Genomic DNA, 17,970 nt, shown 5'->3' on the forward strand with positions numbered 1-17,970 from the left:
AGTCCCAGTAGACAGGAAGTTAGACTTTCTTCCTAGGGAATGTCCTGGCTGAATATGGTAAGCAGTGTCTGGGAACAGGTGATATTTGGAGATTCAGACAGGCAGGCCTGACAGAGACAGGAAGGGTTAGAATGGTCCAGCCCCATAGGCTCAGAATGCTACCGCTGAAAGGAATATAGAGTTTAGGAAGTAGCCTCTTTTAAGTAGCTAGCAGGGGCCTACACAGTTAAGACATCTCCATTCTCAGGAAAACAGGGTGGTGTTCACTTTATTAATGAAGGGATTCAGGCACAATGGACAGGACCATTTCTTATGCCATCATCAAAGCACCAATCCCACTTTCCTGAAGTTTCACTGTAGCTTACTAACTGGACTCTTAGTTTTTTATCTTGCCCTCTCAATTAATTAATTTTGCCCCCCCCCCCTTTTTTTTTTTACAAAAAGCAAATCTGATTGTGTCACTTATTTACCTAAAACCCTTAAATGATTTCCCACTTTTCTTAGGATAAGGTCCTAAACCTTCAACTTGGGGGCCACCATATTCCTTCTTCATTTCCCAAAGCATCACTTGTAGAAGGCTGTTGTACATGACGGGCTCTGGTCAGTCTGGCCCCTGTCCGCCAGCACTATCTCAGGCACCACTCATCCCTTGTTTTCTGTTACAATTTCTGGCTTTATATTATTTTATTTTAGTTTTTTTTTATTTTAGTTCATCTTAAGTGTCCTGAGCTTTCTTGCTAGAGACAGTCATGCATAGTTACTTGGGATGCTCTCTCTTCCCACTTTCACCTAATAAATTCTTACTCATGTCTCTGAACTCAGGTCAAAAATCACTTGCTCAAAGAAGTCTTCTTGGCTCCCAGAGCGGGGAAGGTGTCTCATCATGCTGTCTTCTAGCACCCTGATTCCTTATGGCATTTATCCCAAATCTAACTTTAAATTTTCAGGCATTTAAAGTTATTTAATATCAGCTTTCTTGCACTAATATCAGCATCTTTTGCAAGAATATAAACTCAGTGAAGGCAGGGATTGCCCCTTTCATGCACTTCTTTATCCACAGCACCTCTCACAACTCCATGCACATAGCAGATGCTTATTATTTGTTTGTTGAATAAATGAGTGAAGGAATGGATGGAGCTGGGGCCCATGTCAAGTTCTAGGTCATAAAATGGAACCGGGAGCCCAGTTCCCAAGAATTGCTGTTCAGCGTAGGGCAGGATAGAACCAGAGCAAGTATGCCTGATGATGAAGCACCAAAGCATGACTGTGCATTATTTACATTCATGAACTCTTTATATTCTTCTTGACAAGTACCAAGATGGTCCTAAAATCCAAGAGGAAGTAGTTTGCAAGTAGAGGCCCAGGGTATACCACTGCTGGGAATGGAAGTAGAGGTAGAAGGTGGTAGAAACACAGTCAAGGCAAAACATGGTGGTGCTTCCAACAGAAATTTTTCTGCCATTCTTATTAAGAACAGAACTTATTTCTTATTTAAGAACAGAACTCAGCCTCATAACTTTACAGGAAAGTTGTCTAGACCAGTGCTTCCCAATAGAACTTGATGTGATGATGGAAATGTTCTATATTTGTGCTCTCCAATACAGTAGTCACTAGCCACATGAGCTATCGAATATTTGAAATAAAACTTGAGAGACTGAGAAGTTGAATTTTAAATTTATTTAATTTATGTTGAAATAGCCACATGTGACTAGTGGCTACCATGCTAGATAGTATGTAGGTCTAGACTATTATTAGCATGAACTACCTTAAGAAGCTAAGTTTCAAAAGCAGTATGGTTTAAATTTTAGACATATTCATTTACAACCAATGTTGGCCTCCAGTTTACCATATAAACATGTAAGCAATCTCTGGTGCCCAGTGCCAGTTTGACTTTGATGTGTATCTCCTAGGTACATCCCATTGAAGGGATTTGAGTGAACTATCTCTTATTTCTGTCCACTGGCACTGATCTTTATTGAGGGCATTTCTATCTTTAGGCAGGCTGTACAAAATGTGAAGTACTGTACACATGTAGAACACTTCCTCTGTAAGTATCTATGTCATGACTGTCTCACATCCACTTTTCCCAGGCAGGATTTTTTTTTTTGTACCCTCCCCTCTTCTCTCTTTCTTTCTGTTTCCTTTTTTAATGTCTAAAATGACACAGATACAACACTGTGTCCTTTAACAAGTTCCTTTTCTTTTGCATATTGATTTCTTTTCCTTTGTGCTTATTTCCAAAAGCTGTTTTACCAGTTCAGATCCTTAACAACAAAGAAATTAAACACACACACACACACACACAGACCAAAATACAGTTCAAATCATTAACAACAACAATAACAACATCTCAGAAATGATGATAGATCTTGGCTTGCTGATTAATACATTTTGGATATTGATCAGATATAATAATTTCAATATCAATATATGAAGAATTTAACATAAGGCATTGCTCTTGGTTTTTCCCAGTTTTCACCTAGATAACATGGTAGTTGCATTTAATCCTTTGAAATTGCCCATTTGTCTGACTCTTGAGTTCTTTGCCCTGCTTTCCGCAAATAAATAACTTTCCAGTGAGGAAATACCAGAATAACAGTGTGGTGTTTAGAAGGCAAAAATCTGAAATATCATAATAAAGTAATATTTTCAAAGAAAGAGTCTATCTTTACTCCTTTTTCCCTAGTCTGAATAGCTTAGAACAAATGTGCCTCAGGGCTTTCATGCTAAATGTTCTCAGTTCATAAAATCGTGATTATTAATCAGGCTATCATTAAATATTAAGTTACTTTTGAGATAAATGTCATTTTAAATTTGGAATCCTACTTTTTTTTTTCTAAATCTAAGGAGAGCATTTTCATTACGCTTTATGGAAAGAGTGCACATAGAAAGCTTAGAAGCTATTAAGAAGCTACTTCTTAAACTTGGCTTCTGGTTTCATTCGAGCCCAGCCAAATAGTTTCCAGCATAATAAACACAATTTGTAAACATCTATATGAAGCTAAAGTAGAACATTATGGTCATCATTTTTATCATTTTTTTTTTAAATCTGGGGAGCTATTTTATTGCAGGCATTTTATAACATTCGGAATACAGTGTTTGATGGGTAGCAGTTGCTCAATAGATATTTGTTGAATGAGTTACCTCAAAGAGTTTTTAAAATTACAAATGGTGGCTAAGGCTATTGCATCCATAAATGCATACTATATTCCACAAAGTCCCATGAATTAAAATATCCATGTCATTTGCTGGTACTTTATATTAGCTTCTCTTCTTTTACAGCAATATGTTTAAATCAGGGAGAGAGTTTCAACTAGGTGCTAGTTAAATACATATTCAAGTCCGTAATGTTGTCTGGGCCTACAAAACACATGCTAGAACACTAAACCAAAAGTTCCTGTAATATTCTTTGCAGTGGTCCTGTGGGTTTCTTGAGAGCAAAGGGCTACTTTACCCAATTTTGCATCATCCCCCATGCTCAGTATTTAGTGACAGTCAAGTAACATTGTTTTGGAAGGAGGAGATGGAATGAGAGAGGAATAATGGATCTAAATCAGTATTTCTTATTTATATTTTATGGTATTTTTCCATTCTGACCATTATTGGAATAATAGAAATTACAGACTTATGTTGTAGGCAGGAATCATTAATAATAGGTTCAACTTGCCAGGATTTATAGGTTTCACTGGGTATGAGATAGTCAGATTACTCTTGCTTCACATTTTTTTTTCTTCCACTGTTTAAATTGTATATTTATTTTTGGTGCTCTGACATAGCAAAGTCTAATACAAATAACTAGATTCAGAAGCAGGACCTTTAGCTACTGGCCCTGATGCTGAAAAGGCCCTGGGAAGATTGTTTAAATCTACCAGTGTTTTTCACCCAGTTAGAGTGGGCCCCTTCCAACTACTATACATTTTGTATTTTCAACATTTAAAAAGTATTGGTAGGCATCTATTTTCACCATAAATCTTGAATACTAAGACAATTAGCATTACTTCTGAAAGTCACATACTAAAACTTACGTTTAGTTTTAAAAATTCAGAGCTGCCAAAACAGTTGCCAATTCTACCCTCTCTATCCATAAGAGAATTGTAACGTGATAGTAAATGTTATACATGTCATTCAGGCCAAGGGGTAGACAAAATATTACAGGAATTATTTGTGGTTCACTCTCACCTTCAGTACCATGCTATTAGGATTGCTCAATATTGATCCCATATTTTCGCTTATTTATTATAGGCATCCAGAATCCTTCAATTCAAAGAAAATTCCCAGTGTCTTATAAAGGTCAAGAACATGGTCTTTGGATTAAGATAATGCTGGGTTAGAATTCTGGAGGCAGCACCTCCTAGTTGTGTTGTGAGCAAGAAACTTACCTTTCTGAGCCTCAGTTTCTTTACCTGTAAATAAAAGATAATATTACCCACCCCAAGGGTGGGTGGGGTGAGAAATAATGAGAATTCTCACCATGTGAATTAACTGTGATAAGCACAGTGGCTACATATAATAATCACTCAATATTTGGTAGGTGATGAAAGTGATAATCATTAACAAAACTAACAAAGCAAATGAGATCATAACTTTGGCTCTCCTTCAGATACAACTCTAAGAATATCCCTACCTTCTAGGAAATGTAAATTTTACTTATGGGCATTTTGATCTTAAGCTGAAATAAAATCCAAATTGTAAATTTGTGAATCCATCACAATAGCTTATTTTACACCGACATGTTCTTTTATTATAATCCTGACTACATGCAGCTAGCAAAGATGAAAAACAGTGCTTTAAATATCACCATCTCTAAATCCAGAAAAACTACTTCTTTCCTTGAAGAAAAAAAATGAAAAAACCCATAACAATATTAAAGAAGAATTTTTTAAAGGAAAATGGAATCCATAATTTCACAACCCTTAACCACACTACTCCTTTCAGTGAGAATAATACCCTTCATTTATTTTTGAATATTTTCTCCCTTTGTCCATAGTAACATTCTCGGTTATATACTGTTGCAACCATAATTATTATGATTTTTCCACACCGTTTTTCTCATTGTTTATTTCAAGACTGCATCATCTGGTACAAGTCACGTGAAACCAGGGCTTCAGTTGGTCCATCTGTGGTCCCTAATTTTTACATTTTTATTTTAGAAAATGTTGATGGAAATTGATGAGTTCATGTTCCTCACCAAATGCTTTGATATTTTCTTATCAAATTTTGCTGAATTGTATTTCTAGCAGTAAATTTAACATCCTAAGATTCATAGATGCTAGTAGGTCATCTTGCCCATCTGCCTTTTTTACCATTAATTATTTATTATTGTTGTAGCTTTCCAATGTTTAACACAACAGAGACACATGGTAGGTTGAGAGAGGGGGCAGGGGTGAGGGAAGGAATATTTATAAAGTGCCATACACAGATGGATGGTTAAAAAATGCTGTTTAATGATCCTCACTAATGACAAGGATGGATGGAAAACATTATTCCCAAGGAATATGGAGATGGTGGTGTCTATAGTTCAGGGAACCTCTTCCCTTTTCTGTCTAATAATGAATAGAAATAATATCTAATAATGAATAGAAAAAAATCAAGCATACAATCGATTGTGACAAAGTCCAATTTTTAAATTAATTCCATAATATCATTGATTTGTTAGAAACTTGTATTTCATGCTTGAATCTAGAACACAATGTTTTGAGTATGAGTAGTCAGAGAAAGAAAAAACGGGACCTCCAGTTGATGCTATGCCGAGTGTCCCAAGGTGACTTTTGGAAGCGGTCTGCTTTGAGGCTGAAGGTATGGTATCTTAGTCCTTTGGGGCTATTACTACAGGATATCTTAGACTAGGTAACTTATAAACAGAAGAAATGTATTTCTCACAGTTCTGGAGGATGGGAAGTTCAAGATCAAGGTGCTGGCAGATTTAGTGTCTGGTGAGGGCCTCTTCCTTAGAGATGGTGTCTTCTTGCTGTGTCAAGGACACAGGCCGCTCTCTGGGGCCTGTTCTGTGGACACTAATCCCATTCATGAGGGCCCTGCTCTCATGACCTAATCACCCCCAAAAGGTCCCACCTCTTAATACCATCAGCTTGGGAAGCAGGATTTCAACATGGGAATTCTGATGGGATGCAAGCATTCAGACCATAGCACATGGCCACCTGTGTATTGGATTAGAATATACCAGGAAAGACTCTCACTTTTCCTCTCACATGATTTTCCCATCCCAGTTACTGCCCAGCATGTATTTCCATTATTATAGGATTATTCCTTTGAGGCTTCACATGGAAATACATTCTATTATTTAGAAAGAGAAGAGATCATTGTTGACAGGTATAAGCTTATATTTTGAAGAAAGAAAATGGACTCACTAACTTTGATACGTTCTTCTCTTTTACTTTTCTTTATTTTTTTAATTGGTGGACGTGCCATCATATTGAAGAGGCCCTCACCAGACATGAAAGCTGAGAAATGGAAAATTCACTTGTACAACATTTTAAACTTAAGAAATTTACCACAGTCAACTTTTTCCTATTCCTCATCAGTGCAGTCGAAGATGTAGATGAGTAGTATTCACACAGATATCTCACAGAACCATAAAATCGCAGTGACAGAAGGCACTTGAGGGCCATCTTGTCAACCTCCACAGACTAGGAGTTTCTCCTGTGTATACCTGACGGGTGATCACCTGGGTCTACATGAACACTGCCAGGCAGTGGGCCTGCTAGTTTTTTGAGGTAGCACTGTCCATTGTTGGGCAACAATAATTACTAGAGAGTTTTATATATGTACAAATTATTATCTACCTAGTTCCAGGAAATCCAGCTCTTATTTTTAACCCAGGCCTTGTTAAAGTTGGCAAATAAAGGTCATCAGAACTTCTAAATAAATTGGAGGTTATCCATAATAACTGGTAATATTAAATTATGTTAACCAAAATATCTAACAAAACAAACAAGATACTAGTGCTTTGAAATTTATTACTTATTCATTCATTTCTTGGGGGGTAGTCCACAACATGTGTTAAGCATTCACATTAGGTGACACACTAGCTAGGTACAAAAGATGCAAATACGGATACAGAGATGTTTGTCAATTTTAGTAACTCACGTCAAGTAGATGTTTCCAGGTTTAAGCCCTCATGGCAACTTGTACTTTGCTGTTGTTGTTTTTATTAGAATTGTAGTTAGTTAGTTGCTTGCATGTTTGTAGAATATCTGTTTACCTCCATGAGAGTGTAAGCTGCACCATGTCAGAGACTGTGCCTCAAGCAGCATAGGGGTTCATACATGTTTGCTGCATGATAAGAAAGGATTCTAATTGAATAGTTATAATGAGAAAAGCATTATAATAGATAAAACAAACTTCTAACCCACTGAAGCAGAAAAGATTAATTCTTTCTGGGAAGGTACTTATTCTTGATCTTGAAAAATGAGTAAAAGTTTATTAGGTGGAAAATGCGGAAAAGAACATTTCATACATAGGAGTCATATTGAATTTGGGGAATGGCAGGTAACATGAGGTAGCAGGAATAAGAGGAAACTGAATTTTAAATAAATAAGGAAGGAAATAATTAAACCTGATTATTTACTTTTTTAGTCAACTAATATTTATTGCACGTCACTTGGGACACAATGATGAATAAGATCAGATGTGATCCCTGCCCTCCAGGAACTTAGAATCTAGTGAAGAAGATGGATATTTATCAAATAATCAAAGTAATCATCCCAACAAATATAAAATTGATGTTGTGACAAATGCTACTACAGGTGAAAGGTACCTGGTTCTATAAGTTCTTACAATAAGAGGATTATTGTATTGTCAAGGAGGTCAGGGGACAATAAAATGTGATCCTTGAGTTGATATCTGAAGGTGAAGAGGGGACAGAAAGATGTACAAATTCTCTGTGTATTTGGGAATTTGTACAATTTGTACAATAGTGAGAATAGCACATTAAATAAATGAAAGAAGGATCTACAACAGAGAGAGGGGGTTGGGGGACAGCAAGGGACATGTAGAAGCACAGAAGTAAGTGAAAGATAGACCTTGCAGTCTTTGTATAGTGTTGTGTCTTTTTTTTCTTTATTTTCTTTCTTTATTTATTTTTTGGAAATGGAGTCTTGCTCTGTTTCCCAGGATGGAGTGCAATGGTGTGATCTCAGCTCACTGCAACCTCCGCTACCCAGGTTCAAGCAATTCTCCTGCCTCAGCCTCCTGAGTAGCTGGGATTACAGGCATGTGCTACTATGCCCGGCTAATTTTTGTATTTTTAGTAGAGACAGGGTTTCACCATGTTTCCCAGGCTGATCTGGAACTCTTGAGCTCAGACGAACCACCTGCCTCAGCCCCCTAAAGTGCTGGGATTACAAGTGTGAGCCACCGCACCCAGCCAGTGTTGTGTCTTAATCCTGAGAGCCAGGAAGCCATGGGAGCATCTTCTACAAGAGATGGCGCTGACCTGCTGGTGTTTGGGCTGTAGTGTGCAGAGCTGACTGGAGAGATCCAAGGCAGAAGGAGGTTGTTATCGTCAAAACCAGTGCTAGGGAAGCAGAGGTAAGGAAAAAGCAGTTCTGGGAAGTGCACCTCTCTTTGCAAGAACACAATTAAGTTGCCTGACTGCGGCCATTACCCTTTACTGAAACAAACAATATGTAGGAGATAACTCATCTCAACTTGGTGTAGTTTGGATTAGTATTTTGACATGAGGGTAGATTAAGAAATAAAAGGTTTTTAAAACTCTGACTAGAGGTGAATGGCAAATAATAATGAGGTGAAATTTAATGGGAAGAGACTTTTATAGACAACTAGAGATCTGGGTTCTAGTTCAAGCTCAGCAACTATCAACTGAGGTCAGCCAAGTCATGTGACCTCAATGAGTCTCAGTTTTAAAAGATGTAAATAAAGAAATTGGACCAGATCATATCTAAACTCCCTTCTGCCACATTCTGTGATTTTAGTCTCAAAACATGGAGGTATATAAAGCATGGTGTAATACTTAAGTCATAGAGACTTCTCAGTATTTGAGCTTTTAATACAGGCACATTACCTATAGCATGTTTGAGTATGGAGAAATAGGAACAGAATGATAATTTAAAGTGTATTTTTACTATGAGACAGAGCCCAACTGAGAAACGGTCCTTGTACAAGAATATTACTACAAACGGTCCTTGTACAAGAATATTACTACTAAACATTTCAGTCCAATCATTACACGATCTAAAAGTTAATTTTTACTGGAAGAGACCTTACAGATTGTTCAAATCCTATCCGAACTTCACGAAGATTTCCATATTTGGTTTCATAGAGGCTAAGTCTATCTTATGCCAAACATCCAAATGGAATGTAAAATTTATGTCATTCATCCAAATAGTGGATTGTATCATCCACATGGAATACCAGGTAGTGACTGAAGTTCGTGATTTATTTTTCAGGATATTACTGGGTGGCCCATTGTTTCCCATTCCTTTCAGTAGTACCAGTAGATTCTCTGGTTGCCTTACTTATTTTTTTCATCACCTTTAATCTTTATCCCTTTCACTACACTGTGAGTCTGGGAAGACTTGCAAAAGAAAAGAATTAGGAGGACACATCTTGGGTGCCAATATAAAGGGCACTTTAACCATCATAATAGAGAACCCAGTAGCTGAATAGCTGAATGTGGATATAAAAGTTTGAGGCCTTTTCTGTGTGCATTTTGAAGCATACTAAAAATTTCCAGCCATCACAATACCTTGTAGTCTATAAAAGGTCCAAGATGCTTTATCATTCAATATTATATTTTTCAGAATAAAGAAGGGTTTTTTTTTTTCTGGTCAGCTATGTTTTATAAAAGCTCATTTTTCTAAAAACCAAATCTGGTGTTTTATTCTGTAATTTTAGTGAATTTTTGTGAACATATATGTTTAGGGCCTAATTATTTAAATAATTACCCTGATGAAGAAAAATTATATTATGGGTCTAAGCAAAATAGTTTATTTATAAATTTGGAGACAGCTATGATATTGAAAGATGCTCATATTACATATCCTATTTATTACTTGTCTTGTCCCCTTCTTATTGCAACACAATGCTTCCTTTGACCACTGAAAGGAAAGCTTTTAGGATTTCATCTGAGTGTATCTAAAAAAAAGCATCGGTTATATCAAGGATAAAAGTTCTAATTTTTTTTTTTTTTTTTTTTTGAGACAGAATCTCACTCTGTCACCAGGCTGGAGTACAGTGGTGCAGTCTCGACTCACTGCAACCTCTGCCTCCCGGGTTCAAGCAATTTTCCTGCCTCAGCTTCCCAAGTAGCTGAGACTACAAGTGTACACCACCACTCTCAGCTAATTTTTGTAATTTTTGCAGAGATGGGGTTTCACCACTTTGGCCAAGATGGTCTCGATCTCTTGACCTCGTGATCTGCCCACCTCGGCCTCCCAAAAAAGTTCTCATTTTTTTTTAAAAACTAAGGAGTATATACTTGTGCTAAAGTTAAGGAAGAAATTGATATTAGCAGCCTTCGATTGCAGAAAAGAAATTGTCACCTTCCACTTTCTGAGGACAAGGACAGCATTTCAGTTATTCTTAGAATTTTATATATTAAAAATAATAAACAGTATGAAATTTATTAAACACTTCTGACCAGGTTCTAAAGTAATGCAGGTTGCAGGTTTGTTGAATTTCTTAGGATAGCTGAAAATTTCCAGGACCTTACTTTAAATATATATACTTTAAATATATATATTTATATATATATAAATATATACATATGATTTTAAGTTGTTATAATGTTATTGGTTTTTTTATTAGTAAATTTTGGAAATGCTTTTAAAAATTGCAGCCAACAATGGAATTAAAAAACATACACTGATTTAATCTTCAGCTAACAGTTATGATGCCTTTCTCTTCATGTATCTACTGCAGATCATCTTGTGGTTCTCTGAAATATAGTTTCTACAGAAACTTATTACTTAATGCTGTACATGAAAATTTAAGAAAATGCCTTAGAGCTATATATGCAGTGATACAGACTTAAAGGTCTCAGAGCTGTTTGTTTGCAGTGCCTGCTCAGCATGTTCTAGCAACACAAAAATGAAATGTTAAACATCGCTTACATCTTTAGAAAGGTTTGCTTTTTATCTTCACAGGATCGCACATGTGACTTACCCTGCCTGGCTCCATGAAGGCAGTGTCAAGTGTATGACATAATGCTAGTATTTTTGAGACTACAGTAAACCCCACTCCCCCTCCAAACCTGGAGCCTCAAGCTGTAATTAAGATGCCATGATGAGAAAGTTATGTCTTGTCAGTTTTGGCCCTGAGCGGGTGGCAGCATAATGCCACGCTGCTGTAGAAGCAGGGTGCAGCTGTGCAAAACTCAAATATTTGTTGTTGTTTATTGTTTACAGAGCCGCTTTTTTTTTCTCTAGAAGACTAATGAAGGGATATTGAGTACATTCGCACTGGCTGACTGATTGTAGCAAGCTTAACTTTCAATTCATTGAATGAGGTGAAATAAATCAACAAACTGCTGAAAGAAAATATTCACTAAGATTTTGCCCTTGACATGAAAACATGTGTTCTGAGGTCTCAAACAAAAGTGTCTTCTGTTTATACTGACAATTTATGTTTATAAATTATTCACAGTTGCATAATATCTACACAATTTAAGCACTGAATTATTGCATTTTATATTACACTTATATGCAGAATTGAACTGCATGATTAATTTTATGGGGTAGAAATCATTATGATAGACATAAATTCACTTACAAAAGTATGATGAGAAAATACATCGTATCCACTTTAATTACTGAAATTAAAAACGTAAATTTTGCGAACGCTCTAGGGTCATAAAACACAATACCCTTACCCACAGGGAACTGGCAGATTCATTGCTAGAAGTAAAATTTACATGGCAGAAAAGGACATAAATTTAAAATGAAAAGTTAACAGATAGAAAATTAACTAAACACTAAATAAAATAAATGAAACTTTCAAGATGTTCTGAAGGTAGTCTGTTTCAAGCCATGATAAATATTAAAGTAAAGGTTCTTGAAATGAAATATGAAAACCATCTTCCTCACGAAACTAGACATGGAAAATGTTTCATTGACTGTGAGGCAGCATTATAGCTTTATTTCTATCTGAAGTAAGGATGGTGATTGGAGGGCATGGGGAGGTAAAAGGAGCGGAATCGCAGTGAAAGGAAAAAATTAAGTGTCAGGAAATTAAAGAATTTTAGCCATGGACATGCCACCACTTAATGGGTGAAGAAATTAAAGTTCAATTAGCAATTGAGGGCAATGCGGAACTGAGGTGTCCTGAGCCTCAGACAGAGCCCCTTTTATGATTCCATAGACCTCCAACTCTGTTTAGATGTTTTTATCTCCTGGAAGGTATTTTCAGCCCAGGAGGCCTCTATATTAAGATTGGCTACAGTAAACTTAATGAAGTATATGTAAGTCTGAAAAAATATAGTTTGGTTTTGTGTTTAAGTGGCTGTGAGGATGGAAAGATCTAGGGATCAGGACAGGAAAGGAGGGAAAGCAAAGGAAGAAAGATAGGTAGCATGTGGCATAACAGACATGGGAGATAGTAAGAGAGAAACCCACAGAAGAAGAAATAGAAGGGAGAAAGGCAAGCAGGCAAGCAGAAAGGTTCAGTGAGTTTCAAAGGCGCTATTGATCAGGGCTTATGCTCTGCAGCTTGCATTTATTATAGGCTTATTCTGAAGGCTTGATTAACTTTTGGAACACTATTCACAGCTCTTCAACTGCTCAGGAACTTATGCCTTTGAGCCTGCGCTCTTTATCAGGTAACAAGCAGAACATTCTGCCCAGGGAGAATAAAAAATCTTTTAACCATAGTAACAATAATGAGAGCAGATCATCTTTAAATCTTAAGAAAATCAAATTAACAGGCTGTTTTCTCATCCTTAATTTCTCTGTCCCTGCTATCAAGAAAGGTCATTAAATTTCAGTGTGTCCTCTTTTGCGGGACTTGTAATCAACACTAGATTTCTTATAGTAGAAAGTTCTTGATCAGTGAAGAAGATGTTTTGAAATTTAAGTCTTATGACCTCTCTTCACTTGAGACATACACCCTACAAAAAGGAAAATTCACTATACACAATGCACGTGAAATTGTTTAAGACAAATAGTGACCTACCAGTGACTATGATATAATATTTCCTTTTTTAATGACTTCTTCAAAATAGCAAGGCACACCATGCCCTTCACCACAAACAAATGAGATATTTATGTCATTCTGGAGTTAATTCTCTTCCTGGAAAACCTCTTATCTGATATTATAATCAGTTCAAAAATGATTTATCTTCATATTAGCATAAGACATGGTGTTCAAAAAGAGTACATTTATTTTATTTTTATTTGTATCAAATTCAAACTGCATCAGCTCACAGTTTGTTATTTATGTGGACAATTTGATGATTGAGTGTTGAGATGTCAGTGTACCTACAACTAAGTTATTTAATGGAGACTCCATATTCAGATTAATCACTAGAATTGCCCTATCTCTAATATTTTCAGCTGTTTTTGCCTGATCCTGATAGTGTTGCTCAATTTTTAACATATATATAGTTCATCATCACCTGAATATAAAATTAGAACATGAGCATCAGTGGCACCAAAGACAGATGCTATGAGGTGCCTGTTACGTGTGGGTTCAGTGCTCAGTAGAGAAAAGTTTGGACCCACAATCCCAGGCCTTTACTTATGTATGATTCAGTGGGAAAGACGGAACATATATGTAAAGAGAAAATTTTAAAGCTAGACTTTATTTAATAGAAACTAATATAGCTTTAATCTTAGTTTTCTTTCAGTGCTTGGAAACCAAACTTTAGGAAGAAATATGAATATTCTTATTCTATTCAGAAATACCTCCTTGTAGTGAGCATTTCACATAAACAGTCTCATCTAATCATCATAATATTGTGCATGAAATAGATAACATTGTCTTTATTTTGTAGATTAGAAAATTCAAGCCCAGAGAATTTAAGTTGCTTACTCAATCATTATAGATCTTCTTATTTTTGTAAATATAAGCATTTTTGTCATGTGTGATGAAAGTGTGTGTGTGTGTGTGTGTATGCTGAAAATATTCCTGTAACTCTGTAGTTGAAAAAACTCCTCATGCAAGTGTATTTATTGGCCACATTTGAAATAATTCTTATATAGTCCATCTACATTTTTCATTACCTTGTCTTGTATTCATTCAAGAGGATCTTTGGCCTCCAGATGGAGAAATAAATTTAACTTGCAGGATGGAGAAGCCAGGGGCATGCAGAAATTGATGTGTATCTTAAAAGAGAGTTCTAATTATAAGGATCTCTTAAATCTAATAGTTTTTCCCTTTAGTATAAGCTGTTTGCTGTGTGAAACATGATGTTTTATATTAAAGGTGGTATTTTGGATGAATTGCTTGAAGCTCTATGATTTTCTGCAAAAACATAATAGGGGAAGATAACTAAGAAGATACTTGCTGCTACAGATCAGAATAACAGATCAATAAGAGGGACTACAAGAGCAGTAATACTTTAAAGAATTAGTACACAGAATAAAAGAGCCGTGAAGCAGAAGAATACACACACATACACACACTCACGCACACACACAACACCCATAAACACAGATGCATTTTAAATAAGTGATCCCAATAACTCCATTTCTGCATTTTCTGGCCACATAGATTACTTTGGTCAGCTCTCTTGTGGAAAATAATTATGGAATGGATTAACTGTTTAATATTTATTAAACTCCTACACTGTATAAGCACTGTGCTTGGTGATAGGAACATAATAATAGAAAAGATGGTCTTTGTCCTCAGGAGTTCCCAGCATACTATGGGAAAGGTATATTGCAATGGTATGGTGGAAGTTTCATGATCCCACAGTGGGAATATTATGGAGAGCTTTCTGGAGGAGGTGAGGTTTGAGCTGAGTCTTGAAAAGCAAGTACTGGTTAGTCAGAAGGAAACAAGAAAGATGTTTCCAGAACACAATATGGAAAGGCCAGGAGCTTGAAAGGGAATGTTGTGTGCAGTCTGGAGTTACTGGAATATAGTGATGAGGGAAAGATGAAAAGTGAAGGTGGAGAGGAGGCTGGACCTACTAGGACTAACTAGGTATTAAAGTGCTGGTAGGACTTCAAAAATGAAATTCCAATAATGATGACATTTTGCAGGATTTAAAGCATGTGAGTGGCAAGGTCAAATTTGTATCTTAGCAGAGCATTCTAATAGCTATGTGGAAAATGGTTTTTAGGTGGACAAAACCCGAGTTTGGGATCCAATTTAAGGCTGTATTAGAAGTGTAGGCAAGGCTGGCCTATTGCTTAAGCTTGGGAATTTCAGACCAGCCTGGGGAATAAAATTAGCCTGGCATGGAGGTGCAAGCCTGTAGTCCCAGCTACTTGGAAAGCTGAGGTGAGAGGATCACTTGAGCCCAGGAGGCAGAAGTTGCAGTGAGCTGAGATTGTGCCACTGCACTCCAGACTGGGCTACAGAATGAGACTCTGTTTTAAAAAAAACAGAAAGGAAAAGAAGTCTAGGCAAGTGATGCTGAGGATTCGAACCAGCATTGTGGTAATGGGAACCTTCGTAACAGTGTTGGAGGCGTTAAGCAATGGTTAGGAGGTATAATTGGTAAGACTTGGTGCTTATTTGGATGTGGACGGATGGATCGGAATTTCACAGAGTTTTAGTGAGGGTGACTGGGTATGGGATGGGGAAGGCCATAAATCTGAGATGGAGAATGATCAGGAACTGGTTGGGGAGATTGGCACCTTGGTCGGTTTAGCTTAAGATGTCTGTGGTTTATCTAGAAGGAGTTGATCAGGGCGAGGTGCAGTGGCTCACCCTGTAATCCTAGTACTTTGGAACACTGAGGCAGGTGGATTGCTTGCACCCCAGAGTTCAAGACCAGCCTGGGCAACATGGAGAAACCCTGTCTCTACAAAAAACACAAGAATTAGCCAGGTGTGGTGGCATGTCCCAGATACCTGGGAGGATGAGGTGGGAGGATCATCTGAGCCCAGGAGATCAAGGCTGCAATGAGCTGTGATGGTGCCACTGCACTCCAGCCTGGGTCACAGAGAGAGACCCTGTCTCAAAAGAAAAAGAGTTGATCAAGTACATGAATCTTTTAGTCTGCAGCTTGAGAAAGAGGTCTCTCATGACATGTTTGGGAGTTGCCAGCCTATAGGTATATATCATTGAATACACAGCCTCTTCTGTGTAGTACACTATGTTGTCTTTTCCCCCCTTTCCTATATCCTAAAGGAAAGATGTATATCTCCAAAAGTATCTAGTCATTAATATTGTACCTTCTGGTTGTATTCAGTTGTTAATATTGAACCTTCTGGTTGTAACAACAGAATGATCCCATAGAACAGGAAGTACTCTAGGAAAATGCAAGTAACCAAGTGATTGTTGCTCTCTTCCAGCTTTGTCAGTGGAAATGCCTGCCCCAGAAGGATATTGCTTCAGTTGACCTCATTTTTTAAGGACCCTGGCTCTGCGGCTTTGTCCAGTTCAAAATGGCAGAAAAGGCTCCCCCGGGCTTAAACAGGAAGACTTCAAGGTCGACACTTTCTCTTCCTCCAGAGCCTGTGGACATTATCCGGAGCAAAACATGCTCTAGGAGAGTTAAAATCAACGTGGGGGGCCTCAACCACGAAGTCCTGTGGAGAACGCTGGACAGGCTGCCCAGGACGCGCCTGGGGAAGCTTCGAGACTGCAACACACACGAGAGCCTCCTGGAAGTGTGCGATGACTATAATCTGAACGAGAACGAGTATTTCTTTGATCGGCATCCAGGAGCCTTCACTTCCATTTTAAATTTCTACCGGACGGGGAAACTCCATATGATGGAAGAAATGTGTGCACTTTCTTTTGGCCAAGAACTTGATTACTGGGGGATTGATGAGATCTACTTAGAGTCCTGCTGCCAGGCCAGATATCATCAAAAAAAAGAACAAATGAACGAAGAACTGAGGCGAGAGGCAGAGACTATGCGAGAGCGAGAAGGAGAAGAGTTTGATAATACCTGCTGCCCTGATAAAAGGAAGAAACTGTGGGACTTGCTGGAGAAACCTAACTCATCAGTGGCTGCAAAGGTATGAAACCTATGGTATTGCTTGCCTGTGTGTGGTCAGAAAAGATGCTACCTACATTCAAGAGAGTATAACTTTTTTTTACTGTTTTAGTAACACAGAACAAAGCATAGCAACATAGACAGTGAAAAACTCCTTTCGAAAATCTTATTTAGTCCAATATAGTAACTCATCCTGGTTAATGTCATAAAGTGGTATTACCCTTTCATAAATAATAATTATTGTCTGTAGAAAGGGGCATGGGCAACAGAGGGTGAAAGAGAGTCCTTGTTTTCCTGGCGCTGTATCATGTTGGTGACTTGGAGGTTGAGGAGAAAGCCCTAGCTCAGACTCATCAGGCACTGAGTCTTGTGGAAGATGAGGGCCTCAGCTCCATCTTGAACAAAGGGAAGGTACTGTCACTGGAAGGAGAGGAGGTACCTCTTAGCCTGGCTCTGTAGAGGTTCAAGGAAAGAGACGAGAGCATGGCCCCAGGTAGCTCAGAGGGCAGGCACCACACACATGAGGAAGGGACTGTTTTACTAACCTGTGTAAAAAATGAGTCAATGTCCAGAATGCATCCACGTACCCCTCCTTGTGAGGCCTCCTTTAACAGTGCATGTTTCTGACTGTTGTTGATTTTTTTTTTTTTTTTTACAATTGAGGTATTACCATGTCTGAGTTCATAAAGTATTTGCTTAAAATGAAAGCAAATTCATATTTCCCCATTGTGACTGCATGTATCTAAATCTCATAGTAAATTTTTTGTCACTAATTCCAGTATATAATTCAACTGTGTGATTGTTTGTCTAATTTTATCTAGAGCTTTCAAGGTTAGCCCAAACCAATTTCCACTCCATATATTTAGTTCTGTATTGCA

The 17,970-nt window shown here is 37.5% G+C and overlaps 1 protein-coding gene across 1 annotated transcript in view; it reads left to right on the forward strand.

Moving 5' to 3' along the window:
• Positions 1-17,970, forward strand: part of KCNB2 (potassium voltage-gated channel subfamily B member 2) — a 409,561-nt gene that overhangs the window by 14,502 nt on the left and 377,089 nt on the right. Inside the window, exon 2 of the mRNA XM_023184090.3 lies at positions 16,443-17,114. Within this exon, the coding sequence (XP_023039858.2) occupies positions 16,536-17,114 (579 nt within the window). The 5' untranslated portion in view covers positions 16,443-16,535. The remainder of the gene's footprint in view (positions 1-16,442; positions 17,115-17,970) is intronic.

This window comes from Piliocolobus tephrosceles, chromosome 7, assembly GCF_002776525.5.
Source record: "Piliocolobus tephrosceles isolate RC106 chromosome 7, ASM277652v3, whole genome shotgun sequence".
In the NCBI taxonomy this organism is placed as follows: Eukaryota; Metazoa; Chordata; class Mammalia; order Primates; family Cercopithecidae; genus Piliocolobus; species Piliocolobus tephrosceles.